Below are 15,328 nucleotides of genomic sequence, written 5' to 3'. Positions count from 1 at the left end.
ATTCTGAGAAACATACAAGCAACGTAACTTCGCTAGGTCAGGGGCGCCATTCATTATCTGCAGCCATTCGCGATCCAGTTTGAAGGGGGCTTGCGCAGTAAGGTCACTTGTCGGACTTGGAAGAGGCTGTAGACATTTCCTTCTGGTGACCGAAGATTTCAAAGCTCCTCCTGTTGCAAATGTTTCGAAAATGTTCAGAGAGCTTCTGCTATGGCCTCTTCCATGCTCGCCCCACGGCAATACAATAGTTACCACCATTGAGCGTTAAAGGTCCCGTTCATCACGTTGGCGTTGGGAGCAAAAAATCGCGAACATGGCGCTGGCAGCTGACTTGGCCGAGCACTAACTGGACATAGGGTCGCCTGACATTACATTTGGCAGGAGGGGCCAACTCCAGTCTCTCCTTTCATATGGAAGGGTGATATCAGAATCAACCTGCCAGGACCGTTACATTCACAATACCCCCAAGCCACGCAGGCACAATGATAGGGCTTGTTTAGAGCGGGGCTTTATATGTGAGGTGGTAACTGCTATCCCATTATACCCTTAAAGGCGGACCTTAAGTGTCCTCCATAATTTTATTTTAGTCTGTTTCTTGCATCCTGTAGTCCTGTCGTTTTTTTCGCTGTTTACTATTGAGCAATTCGAAAGATTTGTAGAATTTTGGTTGAGCCTGCCTATAAATATCTACAGATCTGTATGGATGTGCTTGCATATGTACAGAGAGAGAGAGAGAGAGAGAGAGAGAGAGATCTATAACTATCTGTCTATCACAGGGGGAGATGTTTAGACACTTTCAACAAGGGCTTCCGGAGCATCGTCATAGGACTCGTACAAGCCGCGTGGAACAATGACACGAGCTATTTGCACATGTTTCCTATAATCCTATTGAGGGTGTCATAGAATCGATGTGTACGGGTGGAACGGTATGTGCCGCTCAGTGCTTCTCGTTACCATTAACGCCAGTCCACTATCGTTCCAATCTGAACTTGCTAATCTCATCCTAGTCGCTTCATATTCTAATGCTAGAGCATGACTCTTAGACAGTCCCCGCTTTTCGTTTGCCAGGCTTGGACCACGGTAGACATCCTCTGTCGCCCAATGTTTTAGGAAAGCTTGTCGTTTGCTGCAGGGGGCACTCAGGTTACCCTAGTTCTTCTTTTTTTTTTTTTTCTCCGGAAATGGCTTGAACAAAAAGCTGCGTTCAACAACAAAGAACAAGAAATTGTGCCAGTGCTAGACTGGTTGACCATTATAGGCGAGAACTACCGAAGAAGCGCGCAACCGTAGAAAGGGATAGTGTGTACAGGGAAGGATGCGAGCAACGCACGCATGACTCCGCTGCAGTCGCTGCATGCCGACGAACGGACGAAGTTGAGGCAGGGCACGGACAGGGGCCCGTAGAAAGCGTCCTCGCTGAATACGCTTATTGGAAAGCAGGAGGGAGACTTCTCGGCATCACTTCCGCAGCATAGGAGCAGAGACCCATTATCTGCGGCGTGCAAGAGAAAGACAGGGAAAAATATGAGAACTGTATATCGCTCGCTGCTCCAGAGGCATGACTTCATTTCGACACGCATATAGACTACGTCTCTGAACACACAATGAACTGAAACCCCTCGCAGCAGCATTTGTGTAAATGGACTCGCTCAGGAGTCGTTCGGCTAAGTTTTAAATGGTAGCGCCAATGCTATCAATTAGGCAGTGAGAATGTTGTGCGGCTGTACGGGAGCAGTAGGTAACGTGCGCTGTCATCTAATGAAACTCGATAATCTTGTAAGCGCCTGCAGCGATTAGCTATTTATTCCTGGTCTTTTTCTTTACTGGATTAAAACACCGCGTCTCGAAGATACCCGTTTGCCCCCCCCCCCCCCCCCCTCATCCCCCAAGGAAAAGACTGAGGACCACATGGCCACAAACCTCTATCACGCCTGTATAAAGTAAAAAAATAAATAAAAAAAATCGCATATGTTCTGCTCATTAGCCGTTCGGCTGCTATTTACTCCTAGGTCATTCCATAATGCTATATCTCCTGCTGCGTACCAGATATACTTATAAGCATTTGTTAGAGCCCGTACGTAATTTCGAAAATAGCTCTCGTGAATGCACAAATGCAGCCTTGTTTGCTTAGATTAGTTATTAGCGTGCGCATTACTAATTTGGTTATTTCTTGCCTTTCACAAATAAGTTATATGCGAAAGCTGTTGCCTTAATAAAATAACCCCGGCTCTAATTCTGTGTTATAGTGTTATACAAAGTTTTCTGCCAGCATTTCGGAGTAGGCGCACCGTTGAACGACAACTATGTGTTTCTAAGCTCCATTAACGCTCATAGATTTTCCTTCCTCTACGCCACACGGAAGATCTTTTCCTGCTCCTTCGGCGCATTTTCTTTCACATATACATGACTTGGCTACAATTAATGTGAAGAAAGCGTTCGACAAACTTTCCCACGACTGCATCCTTGTTTCAGTTAATTCGGCGGGGGTCAGTACAAATATGTACAACTGCCTCTGAGGTTTTATCATTACCACAAAGCAAAATCTCATGCCCTACCCTCTGCATCGGCATTATTCATTTTCATCTGTGGCCTATATATGGGCGCAATTCTTTTCCTATTGCCGAGAACCATTCAAGTATTTATTTGTTCTTTTTTGACAGCCGCCGGCGTGCGGACTTATCACTGTGATATAGCGCAGTGATATTTGTGACTGTGACTGTAACACCCGTGGCCTACGGCATTGCCACCACCACGTGACACAATTCTCTTTAATTTTAACAAGCTTTTTTTTTTTTTTTACACCATAGATACTAGGTTCAATGCCCAACGTTCATTACATTTTATATGCAGACGCTGCGATACATTGGTGTGCGTTAGGGTAGCCTGCTGAGGTAATGAGCAAACATTTTTGACAGGCAGGCCTGTCCCTATAATTGTTGTCTCGATAATTATGTTGTACTCTGGATGACAACCATATTCCCTCTGGATGACAACCATATTCCCTCTGGATGACAACCATATTCACTCTGGATGACAACCATATTCCCCTAGTTACCTCCTACAAACTAAATGGCGTGCTCTCAGTTCCTATCACCGGCGTTGGCAGTCCATCGGGCAATATCCACGGACCCCTATGTTGCCCAATTTAACCGCGCAGAATGCACTACAAACGCTTTGATCTCCCAGAGAACCGTGTCGGACACCTCGCTTTATGATCTACCTCTCAATAAGCTTCTCTGCTACCCTCCACAGCTGTCACTAAGGCAAATGGAACCCCGCAAACTTAACTCCACTCTACGTACTTCACAGAGAGCTAACCCCAGCCTCCCTGCACGCCATTCTACGCAGCAACTTTTTGACTGTTATCTCCTTCATTCTTTAACAACACTTTTAAATCTGGCTGGCAGATAATTGAACTTTCCATCACTCATCACGGACGGTAGTGCCTTTCACATCCCACAGGCTCACGATACTCGCCAAACAAGTACCGAGCTGTGGCTCGGTTTTTCTCCACCCATAGTTTCAAATTGAGATAAGCAGCGAATACGTAACCCCTTCGAGCTTTCATAAGTTCTAGCTTCATTGGAGCATTTCCGGCATTTTATAGAGTGTTCAATTGCTGTCATCCGAGACAAAAAAGATAAAATAAAAGCCTATAGGCGTCAAAATCACTTGCTTGGAATTTGTTACCGCGGCGCTATCTTAGGAAAACAAAACAGCGTACTCTTGACACACGAACAAAGAAAGAAACGACAACACAGCGCTGCTTCAACTGATTATATTATTGCAGAACAACACAATATATGTTTTCGAAAACTGGGCGGGAAAGCATGGGTAACAGCTGCTGGGTTTGCATGCGGTAGAAAGATAACGTAACAAAAGTTGAAAAGACGCGAGATAATAAATCTGAAAACAAAACAAAGCGAGACAACAAAGCTAAGAAAAATAATGGAAGGGCGATAAAAGGATCAAGCCAAGAGGCAAAAAGAGTAACAAATAACAGTATGCGGTGACACGAAAGCACAGTGTAATAAAAAGCCAAAAAGTTCGTTAAAAGGAGAATGGACATTAAAAGCGATAAAAGGGCCAAAAGAGCAAAAAGGGGCATTAAAAGCAGTATACCGAAAACAACCAATGCCAAAAGGCCACTAAGAGCTAAAGGATGTAGTCCGGAATACTAAACATATAAAAAGTACTCTGTGTATGGCTCAATAGTCTAATTCAGCTATCGAGGGTGTGTTAGCACAATCTTGTCTTAACATTAGAACGTTGGCAGTGGGCACAGCGCTGTGTTGTCGTTTCTTTCTTTGTCTGTGTGTCAAGAGTGCGCCGTTTTGTTTTCCTCAGATGAACTGCCAACTAGCCTGTTCTTCCACCCTTGCTTGTTACCGCTAGCATGTACCTTAGACATTGATAGAGCTTTTCGACAAGTTCAAGTTCCGTTGTAGTTGAACCAAGTGCTGTGAGATTTAAGGCATCCCAAAATGACAGCTTTTTCGATCGGTATATGAACAGCGTACACAATTACTTGCCACGGGAAAGCAGTGAGCGCATGCACAATATTTGAAGAGAAGCCTTTTCGTGCGCGTGAATTGAAAAAAAAAAAAAAATTAAGCCTCTTGTAACCTAAAAAAAAAAAAAAAGAGGGTCTCTACTAAAAAAAAAAAAAAAAAGCCGTTTTTCGAAAGTCGCTTAGGAAACATAGCGTCATCAAAGATCCCTCAGGGGCTTTCGCCAAAACGCACGAGAGGTGTCGCGGGTTAAAAACTATGCTCGTCATCGACGGCAATTATGTTTACGGGTACCGTCAGTAAGCGACAGACGTGTGATTCAGTTTACTAGAACAGACAGTACAGTGCCCGGCAGCTACGCATCTTCTCGCTAATTGCGAACGAAGCGGTACGTGATGCTTCTTTCGCCCAGTCCAGAACGCATTGCTGTGGCTTTACAGATCGCCTGCAAAAATAAATGGTAACTTGCATTGCACTGTGAGCCTGGTGCATAAAACAACTTAGCATTTTGCTTCTTTTCGCGGTCTTAAAGCTTTTGGCGCAAAAAAAAGGAAAGAAAAGAAACGTGACCGTTCAAACGTCTTGATAATCCACCAGTTTCTGGTGGCACTGCGATAGCAATGTCTTGAAACAGCTAGGGCTAGGGCTTGTACACGCGACGTTTCCAGTAATACGCGGGGACCCTCGTCCACTAAGCTGTTCATTCTAGTTTACTATACTTGTCATTTTGTGATCAACTCGTGCCAACTCTCGCTATTTTCACGTGTTAACACGCGGAGTTGAGACTGCTTGCAAGACGATCAGGGATGTTTTTCGCGCTTTTTGCTACACGGGCCCGTGTTTATGATTTTTTAAAGCTGGTACCGACAACACGTGCGCAAAAACATGCACCGTTGCAGCAGGTAGCTGCTGCACGTACCCGTCGTGAACAAAAAGAACGGAAACTGCTCCGCGCAACAAATAGCGCAGAAGAAACACGTCCGGTTTCCTCGTTTCCTCCAGATGCACAATTGCTGCGAGGACTCTGGCCCTCTAACGCGCCTCTTTTGTATACGGCTAACTCGATGTTGTTTTTTCGTTGCTTGCCGTCCGTATATTGGCCCGTTGCCAATTTGCTGCTGGCGCTCTGCAGAGCCACGATGCCCACAAACGGTGGTTTCGTGATGAATGTTCAGTGGAGTGTAGGCCCGAGGCACTCGGCGGAACAAGCAGCTGCACGGCTGTCGAAGGTTGAATTGATGCCATTAGGTGGCTTTCAGTCATATAAGTTGCGCAGCCTTCAATAAAGACAGTAATAATAAGCAGTCAGTTTATGGATGTTTAAAGATGGTGGCGCTGCCATCGAGCGGCCATTGGCGGCGCCTGTAAACGTGCTTGTGACTGCACTACTGTTGATTTGTTTATTTGATTGACGTGGCAGATATGATAGGCACAATAACCTAAGACTCTCAGCCCAAACGGTGTGTCGGATTCTCGCACATGGGTCACGTGAGGATTTCGGCAGCTGGTATATTCAAAGAGCTCCGGTAATGGCTTTCGGCTGCGGAAAGCACGTTTACGAGTTCATATCCCGGCCACAGCCTTCTGTGGTCCTGCTATAATTCCCTAGAGTCAATTTCATAATAGCGATTTGTGCAGGAAGAAATGGCTCAAATAAACAACCGGATTCATTGCCATCCCCCCCCCCCCCCCCCCTCCCGCTTTTGATGGTCGAAAACTATGTAGCGGCAATTATGACATACGGCATTCCGTAGCCTGCCTCGAGAGAGGAGGATGCAGCTCTCTGAGGTGGTCGCCATGATCGCCGCTTGGAGTTAACAATTGTGTCATGATTCCTCGAAACTACCTCGACGACGTGAAAGCCCTTTTAGGCATTTACTTCGTTGTCGGTGGAAGCGACCGTCTTCCCGAAACAGTCCGTTTCGGAATTCCGCTTTATGTGTCAACGAGGTGCTATGAGCACGCTGGTGTAATTGCGAAGTATACAAATGTATACGATAACTAGGAAGAAGGTGAGGACAGAGCCATACAATTGTTAGTAAAGGTTAAAGGTACCGAACACTGGCCAAAGTACGTCATGAGATTATGCTAGCAATGACAAGATCTTGCCAATATATAGCACAGATCGAGCACTGCACTATCGAAGAAACGAGGCTTTATAATTGTAATTTGCCCTTGAAAATCGCATAATAACAACTGAGGTGACATCTTGTGGAGAAACTCTGGTACTATCGCCGTAGTACCCCACATGACCACATCTCAAGATTATATCACTGATGTTCATAAATGCGGATTGTTTTTTTTTCTTTCTAGGAAATAGTTGTCATATTTTATATTTTCACTCTCTCATCACGCCCTTAAATAAAAACCACCGTTCTTTCTTTCATTCATTCATTCATTCATTCATTCATTCATTCATTCATTCATTCATTCATTCATTCATTCATAAACCTTTATTCATGAGGATGACCTGAGGCCTGGAGGGGAAGGGGGTGGGTTACCTTTAGCTTCTGTGACTAGATGACGCCGCAGTGTTTTGAATTTATTGAATGAGGTGGTGATAGAACCTGCTAGAACTTTCGTCGACAAGGCGTACATTACTCTACCGTAACAACCGTGAATGTGGAAACCCAAATAGACGCTACTGTAAGCTAAAAATGTCTAATTACTGCCTGGTGGGAGAAATGTACATTTGTTTTCGGTACGTCTTTTTTGTCGACCACCAGTCGTCATTGCGGTCGCTGCTCATGGTTTTCGGCATCGGACTATATGAAAAAACAGACGCATGCACTTATAAAAAAATTATTGGTAACATTTTTCTACAGTATTTCTACCAAAACCTCTATGGCACCGAACGCTTTAGACAGTAGTCTTTCCATTGCGCGGATAAAAATTGATGCCTGAATTCCAGTGTTTTATCCCTTTAACGCAGCAAGTATAATTTATGAGGCATGAACCATGAAAAATTGTTAACACTGTTGGTGTGTTCGGAAATAAATACAATTTAAGGTTTGCATACAGACCTTGAGAAATTAATAATAAAGTAGGCAATCAATGCTTGTATGGTGTAGTATGGCATATCATTTGATGCTTAACATTTTAAAGTGCAGTGTCTATGAGGGATATTTAATTGAGGGCACCAGATAACTTTGACTTCTCGGGGTTCTTTAACGTTCAGTCAAACCTTACAAAAACTAGAGCCTTGCCATTGCAGTGTTTTCGCGTGAATTGCTTCGCAAACATTTTGTCGTCCACGGCAATACAAGGCACTGTCGCTATGAGAAATTAGCCTTTATAAAATACGCCTTTTTTCTCAAGGAAAGAGAGCTGAATCGCTTTATAGGCTTGTAGTGCGAACGACCGCATACATTGCCTTGATCGTGTTTGGCTTTATAACTGCAGGTCCCACCGCTGCCGCCATGTCATTGGAAGACATAAAGCTAAACCTATCAAAAAGGCCAAGGTGAAGCTTATTTACTGTGATAGGTTAACTTTCTTTTTCGCCTTTTGCGCCCAAAACAACAACCTCGGCGAAAGCGTATCTAGGGGATTCAGAGCGGCGGTCACTGGCAGGATCAGTGTCCTCTGCGAAAGCCGACACACGAAGCCCTTGCGCCGCTCAGTAAAGCTATCGCTGACCCCCACTGGGCGACTTTGCAGCAGTTCGCTTTCCAGAGCTGTGACGTTTTTGCAAAACCTTTCCAAGCGGACGCGCACAGTCCTGCGCTGTTGCCTATCTCTGTTATCTCACCTTCACAAACTTCTCCGCTTTTGCGGTAGCAGGCGAGGCAAAGCTAAATGACTTTATAAGACAGCTGTTATATCCGCACAGCACTACACGGGGAGAACGAGGGGGCGGAATTCGAAGATCTGATTGTGTGCAGGCACCGAAATCGAAAAGGAATGCGAGCTAACTAGACTGCAGATATTTACGGCCGATAGGCGAACACCGGTAGATATCACCGCGTTGTGTAACGCCATGACGCCGCGCGTGCTCTATTTGACTGAACCTGGTAGGCAAATATGATATGATCGTATAGCCCGTTTCCGGCGGAGGTGTTGCAAGGCCCACCGAAGGAGTGAGGCCGTCTACAGAGTAGCTGCTACGTGAAACCGCTTCTTAAACGCGCGCAGGCGAAGCTCTTTTGAATCGGTGCCAAGCTGGTCTGTCCACCACGTGCCCCCGGCGAAAGAATCATCGCACCTGGCCGTCATCACTAAGCATCTCCGAGCGTGTGCCTGTCTGGAGGGGTTGAAGGCTTGAGCAACGACGAGGTTTAATCTTCTGTACGTTTCTTTCTCTTTTTTGTTTCTTCGTGCTACACAACAGAAGGCGCCGCGTGAAAGGGGCAGCGTTTCGAAAGCAGTTATCGCGAGAGGGATGCCACATGACACGATTAACGCATGCGAGGTGACCTACCTTACTTATTTTATTTTTATGTCATGAACAGCCCGCAAAATGAAAGAGACGGTGAAAGTGGGAGAGGTCTTAGCGGAGCCTATGGAGTGGCGTTGACTATGAAGTTCTCGAGAGTTGACCCAGGGAATGGTGTGGCGCAATTCTAGGGCTATTTGTTTCGCGTCCTCTGCATTGACTTTCTTACTAAGTTGAATAGTGTAATTTAGTTTGCTTAAGCTCCTTTTCAGCCCCCCCCCCCCCCCCCCCCCCCCCGTCTCTCCTCGCCAGCTCTGTTCGTCCTCCTAATTAGCTCTCTTGCAACTCATCCATTGTGCCCTGCCGGCCTGGTAACAGCCTCAGCTAACCAATTCTCCAAGGCGGTCAGAGTGCTGCGCAGCTTAAGACTATGAGAAATTTCAGCCAGACCGAAGACAGAGGCACGAGTCAGAACAAGCGCGATTAACGGCTTAACTGCGTCCACAAGCGGGCCTCAGCTTTTCCTCGCGGTGTCGAAGCGTTGCGCTTGTTGGCTTCGTCTAAGCGTAACCACCCCATGTCGCCATGGTTCTTCCTTTTCGTCATAGCTTCACAAGCTGCGAGCCGAAGATTTAAGCCCGGAAAATTTGTTGGAGGATGTCTTTTCTCCCAACTTCAAGCACGATGAGTCTGGACGACTGCCCAGAGGAGCATTGCGCAGAGCGAGTCTGCGAAAGGACAGGATGTCGCGCTTATTGGGCAAAACTGTTTTCATTTACTCCGTGATCGCAGTGATGTCTTCAAGATTACATTTCACTTTCCAGCCTGGCTGCACTGAATTCTGCACGGTATATTTCTCAATGGAATGAGTAGCACTTTTTATTTGAGATTAGAAAGAACCGTTAGTTTTAATAGTTTTGGTGGCAGTATTCAGCGGTATGTACTAGTGTTGAACGCCCGCATAGTTAGTGCAATGAGATCTTAGACTTCCTCAGCAGTATAGTGTTTATACCCAGACGGAAATAACTACAGAAAATTTTGTGATGTTACGACAGAATTTCTGTGCGGGTTTTGACGGGAACTCTGTTGTTACAACAGAACATTCTGTAGTAACATCAGAAATTTCTGTAGTTACAACAGAAAAGTGCTACAGAACTACAGACAACAGAAATATACTGCAGAAAAACTGCAGAACTACAGAAAAGTGCTACAGAACTACTGAAAAATTTGATGGTTAGGACAGAACTACAGGATATTTTGTCATATTTTTAACACAGTTCTGTAGTTTTTTTCGACTGGGTATTGCCACTTTAGGGGGCGCACTATAGAATTCACAACAATAGCTATAAGCTGTGCAGATCAACTTACTATAGACATGCCACATAGAAACCTAGTATTGCTTGTTGTCCGTTGTGTTCAAGGAACTCAGATGGCCACTTACATTATCAAGGCAACAGTCGATATTCACCAAGCCAACAAAGAAGCGTGTTTTCAGAAGGCTACTGGGCGACAACGTTCATCCCCCTTTTCTGAAACTGCAGTTTTATTTCCCTGCATATCTCTATCTCTCCTGGTCGAGTCAATGATGATGGTAGGCGCACCATGCCGAACTTCTTTATTTTACGAACCTCCTCGAGGCTTGGCGCATAGAGTATGAACGCACTGATGAGAGAGTCTTCGACACTTTACGTGTGCTCACTGCTCGAATGTTCAACATTATTACGGAACGAAGGCGTTACTAAGTTCTATCTTTAAACGAAGCGTGATCTAGACGACGACGACAGAGGATAGCGAAATGAGAGTACAGGAAAGTGCTTATCATGAAAAAAAAAGTTCAACTAATTGCCGCAACAGCTGCATTTACAGCGCATAATGTATCTGCGTAGATATGGCGAAAAAAACAAAGAAAGGAAAGAAGCCTTGAATTTCGCGGCGAACTACCATGGTACAAAGCATTGACCGATGTTCTGTATCTAAATGACACGGCTGTGTTCCAGGATTTCGCTGTCTGTCCCAACCCTTGCCCAATCTGAACAGAGACGCAGAAAAAGCAAAAAGCAAGCGCGACAGATGATGATGATCAGGTATTGAGAAAGACTCTCATGTTTGACCTTGAACGGAAGGGACGAACTCTGGACGTCCCTTGGGCATAAAACGCATCACGGGGGGTAGTAGAAGGTAGAGGGAAGATGCACATAAAAATGAGGGAAAGAGTGACCGGAGGTAGGAGAGGATGAACTTCCCCCTTTCAGCACACTCTCTCGGAGGAAGAGACGCAGACGCGCCAAAGCACACGGAATTTTGAACTATAGACAAATTACTTCCCGGTTGGGGGCCGAAAACCTCATTTTGCCTGCGAACCACCCTTACGTGCAACAAGAGATCTGCCATTCTCATCTGTGGTACAGCGATTTTATTAAGTGGGAGCAAAACTTTCAAATTCAGATAGAAAGGAAGTTATGGAAAAGAATCTCTCTCGCGAAATATTCAATACGACGATGCTTACTTAATGAGCCAAACATGTCGAACATGCGTGCGCTCTATGCAGGTGTAGGTCAATGCACGCTCAGTAGTACCTTGGGATCTTCATGCGACGTCATTATGAATCACATGGGAGCGATGGGGAACCAGATGGGAAGGATTTGGAAAACGGAGGAAAATCATTATGCAAAACACGAAGATTTGTTCCTATTTTCAGTATCCTCATGCGCGGCGCATCCGTACCCGTATGTGGGAGCGATGGGGAACCAGATGGGAAGGATTTGGAAAGCGGAGGAAAATCATTATTCAAAACACGAAGATTTGTTCCTATTGTCAGTATCCGTATGCGCGGCTCAAACGCCAAGTTTCGTGAGCGAGCTGAGGAATAATCGGTTGGAGCACGAGGGCAAGCAATGTTTGAGATTGCAATGCTTGAAGCGATACAGTACAGCACAATAACGGCATCTTCGAAAGAACGCTTGTTTCCTCTGCAGTAAATGAGCCGAAAGCAAGTACAGTCCACATCTCCTGCCTCGTGATTTGTTTGTTGTTGTAGCTCATCTCGCAGCGCGGAAAGTGGTGATAGCCGCATTACCAAGGGCAAGTTACGGTAACTCTGTGGCCCTAGCTGAGGGTCGCATCACAACCAATTCAAACCACCCCTAAATGAACGTAGAACAGAACACAAGACATGCTATAATGAAACAGTGGGTCGTGTGCTTTCTCATTAGAAGCTAATCGAACTCTGAGGCGCCATGACACCCACCACAAATGACGGCCATAGAAATTTGTCATTGCTGCTGAGTTCTGGTACGCTGCGCCGATTTCGAGTGGGTGACTGCAGTGGCTGGGTCGTAATAACTCACGCTCTAATATCGTAATACTCCTTACCATCCAAAGGTGGCCTGCCTGTTGCGGCGCAAGAATAGTGTACGCTCGGGCTCATTTACGGGCTGTTCATTGTTGAAACTTGACAGATTATTGGGCCTGTCGGCTGAAAGTAGCGCTGAAGATCATCTTCATGCCTAGGTCCAGGCTATGTAAAGGAAATCGCAACCTACAATTACAATGCAGTGACCGCGTTTTAAAGACTTCTCTTGCGGAGTTCATTCGCAAGCCAGTATTAATTGGAGTAAGAATCAATTAAAAAAAAAAAGAAAGTCACAGAGACAGCCGGACATTTGCACATGATCTGCATCTGAGCATATGTATGTAGTGACATAGCTGCTGCCTTTATCGTTCCTCACTGCACAAGGGCTTTATCGAATTAGTTTTTAATGTGTAATTGCCTTCGTGACCAGCACTTCGAACTGCGTATCTTTGCCGACATTGCTATAACTGATATTAAATAGCTGGTTGTGATATAGCTTAATCATGATTTTCTCAGCGGTATGACGGCGTACAAATTGACATCATGTCGAATTAAAATAAACAATATAGTGGTAACTAGAAGCATCACTAATCTTCTGCGGGGGCGGAAATGAAAACTGCAAAGAAATATATTTTATCCACTTAGATTAGTTTTAGGCGGGATGATTTCTTTACTCGTGAAGGCTGCCAGGTGGACTCTACCTAGTGTTTCCCAATATATTGTGTTGTAGCCATTGCGCTGAGAGCCCATCTTTGGACTGACTGAGGTTTAACAATGCTGCCGACTGCTTATTTTTTCCTCGTCAGGTTTTACAAAAAGCATGGTAATGATTGATACTAAAAACCACGGGAAAGTTTCGAAACGATAGAAAAAGGTGTTCTTACAAGTATGACAAGAGTAAAATAAGTGATTGCCTGCTTCGGATTCATGAAATCCATATAATCATGCGCGGAGGTTCTGAGATCACTTGTAGGAGGTTTTAGGCCCCCTAAATTTAAGTAGAACCCTGTATTGTCTCGACGAAGGAATGAATTAAATAAATAAAAATTCACCGATAAACAAAGGACCCAGAATTGGATAATCGTTTCTGTGGGCACAGCTGGCTGCGCCCCTGCCACGGCGCATCAGTGGGAGGCGCCCGGTAATATACTATACGTCGACGCTAACATGACTCTGTTGTGATAAAAGTCTGCATTCTTTCTTGCATTATTCGGTAATGTTTGTAACAAGATGATTGCGCACTGCATTTCTGCATAATCATAGATTTAATTGGGCGGAGGCGCGCTGAATGCTAGTGCCACTTGGTTTTCATCAAATAAACCTTTTTTTCAACCCGGCACATTCCGCTGCTACTCCAGTAGGAACGGGCGAAGCTCTGGTAGGGACATTTGTACCGGTACGCTAAGAAACGCGAGCAGATTTCATGGCTGCCAGGAAATGGAACAGATGTCCACGCATTAAGTCCGGCGAAATACCCCATGTATCCAGCTTATGAGGGCAGTCACAGAGCCTTCAGGTGCCTCATCGCTCTCTTTACGTGTCTCCGGTTGCCCGATTAGCGTCCGATGTGCTTGGCGTTGAACGAATGTCGTTTGCCGTTACTTGACGCACACGGGCTGGTAAGCTCACCTCTTAGTTTGCGCGTTTTCCTGACCGGGTTCGTTATTGAATATTAATAGAGAATACACTCGCATATGTGTGTTGAGGCGTTGTGACCCAAGAGGCATTGACTGTTGTGCGAGGAAGTTCACATACATTAACTGAATTTTCTCTCTGTCTTGGTGCTACGCCAGCATTTATAGCGTGCAGCTACAGCATAAATAGGAGGGTAGATGTGTAGGCCAATTGGTGAGACAAGGAAGATAAAAACTCATCAGGCACATTCCTCCGTCCTGTGCCTGCTGCGGTTTTATTTTCCTTACAGCATAAAACCTGATTGTGTCTTTAAACATTTCTTGAGTTCGCGAAAATGATTTCATTGCGGCAGTCCATCGAAGTAAAATTACGACGAAGTGATTTTCTAAAAGCGATAAAAAAATATTGAAAGTCCCTGTACGTGTGTCCTCTTACCTTCGCTCTAGTTTTATCACAAACGTTTCAATGATCAACGATTTACACGAACCAAACTATAAAAAAGTGGTAATAAATCTTGCTGCCAAAATGTATTTTACAAACTGTTCCTGAAATAAATCCTGATAAAAAAATAGGGCAATGAGTTCGGTAAAAGGCTTTAGACAGCTTCAAGTTGAACCGCATCGGAATAAAAAGTTCCCCAGTCTTGATCAAGTTCTACCGGGCGTCAGCCTTGGCAACTTGGACACCTGTGTAAACGGATGGCAAATAGTTCTCAACAGCGACGTCAAGCGTGAACATGTTGCATAAACTGTTGAGGCCTGTTTTGTTTCTAGTTGACAAAGTCATGCTAATAAACATTACTAAACCTGGCTCACAGGGTCCTCGTCCTTTTATCATATCATTCGTTGCACATACTGTAACTTATTTCATTTTAGGTGCACTAATGCTTTGCAATCGCAAATGATGAAACATTGTCCACGATGAGGAGTGCACTAGCATCCATTACCGGCATGCACACATCAGAGCTGCCATTTCAAAATGGCAATGCGTGAAAGTGCTGCGTTTACATTTGCTCGCCTCTGCACGTGCCCTCCTAGTTAAACCATTAAAAGAGCTGCGTAGATTTGCCAAATAGCATCATCCAATCCCTATCATGAGTGAATCGCCTATGCTCTTTTACAATTCAAACTCGGCAATTCTGACCTCCACTCTGAACGTGAATAAAAGAATAAAACTCATGCCCATTAAGCATTTTTAACTGTCCATAACAATCTCAATGTGGGCATTGTACACCTGTTGGGCTTCAAAATACGGGTCAACGAACAATGAAAGATGAAAGAAAAGATTCGGGGTGGCTTCCACTTCATATTCAGGGTCAGAGGGCCCAAAACGCTAAAGGTAGAAACACCACCCAACGCAAATGGCTCGCGATCCCAAAACTATATGTGTCATCAAGCTTTTCCCCTCCCTTTACTATCGTTTTTTTAGCTGCCAGCATATGAACCGACGATTCGC

The 15,328-nt window shown here is 44.9% G+C and overlaps 1 protein-coding gene across 1 annotated transcript in view; it reads right to left on the bottom strand.

Moving 5' to 3' along the window:
- The window catches only part of LOC146178359 (immunomodulatory peroxidase-like), a 97,072-nt gene that overhangs the window by 20,549 nt on the left and 61,195 nt on the right, over positions 1 to 15,328 (bottom strand). Inside the window, exon 4 of the mRNA XM_084578184.1 lies at positions 1,331 to 1,492. Within this exon, the coding sequence (XP_084434310.1) occupies positions 1,331 to 1,492 (162 nt within the window). The remainder of the gene's footprint in view (positions 1 to 1,330; positions 1,493 to 15,328) is intronic.

The sequence above is a fragment of the Amblyomma maculatum genome, chromosome 9 (assembly GCF_055883805.1).
Source record: "Amblyomma maculatum isolate TAMU_Amacu chromosome 9, ASM5588380v1, whole genome shotgun sequence".
NCBI classification, from domain to species: Eukaryota; Metazoa; Arthropoda; class Arachnida; order Ixodida; family Ixodidae; genus Amblyomma; species Amblyomma maculatum.
This window is presented reverse-complemented; position numbering and strand designations above follow the sequence as displayed.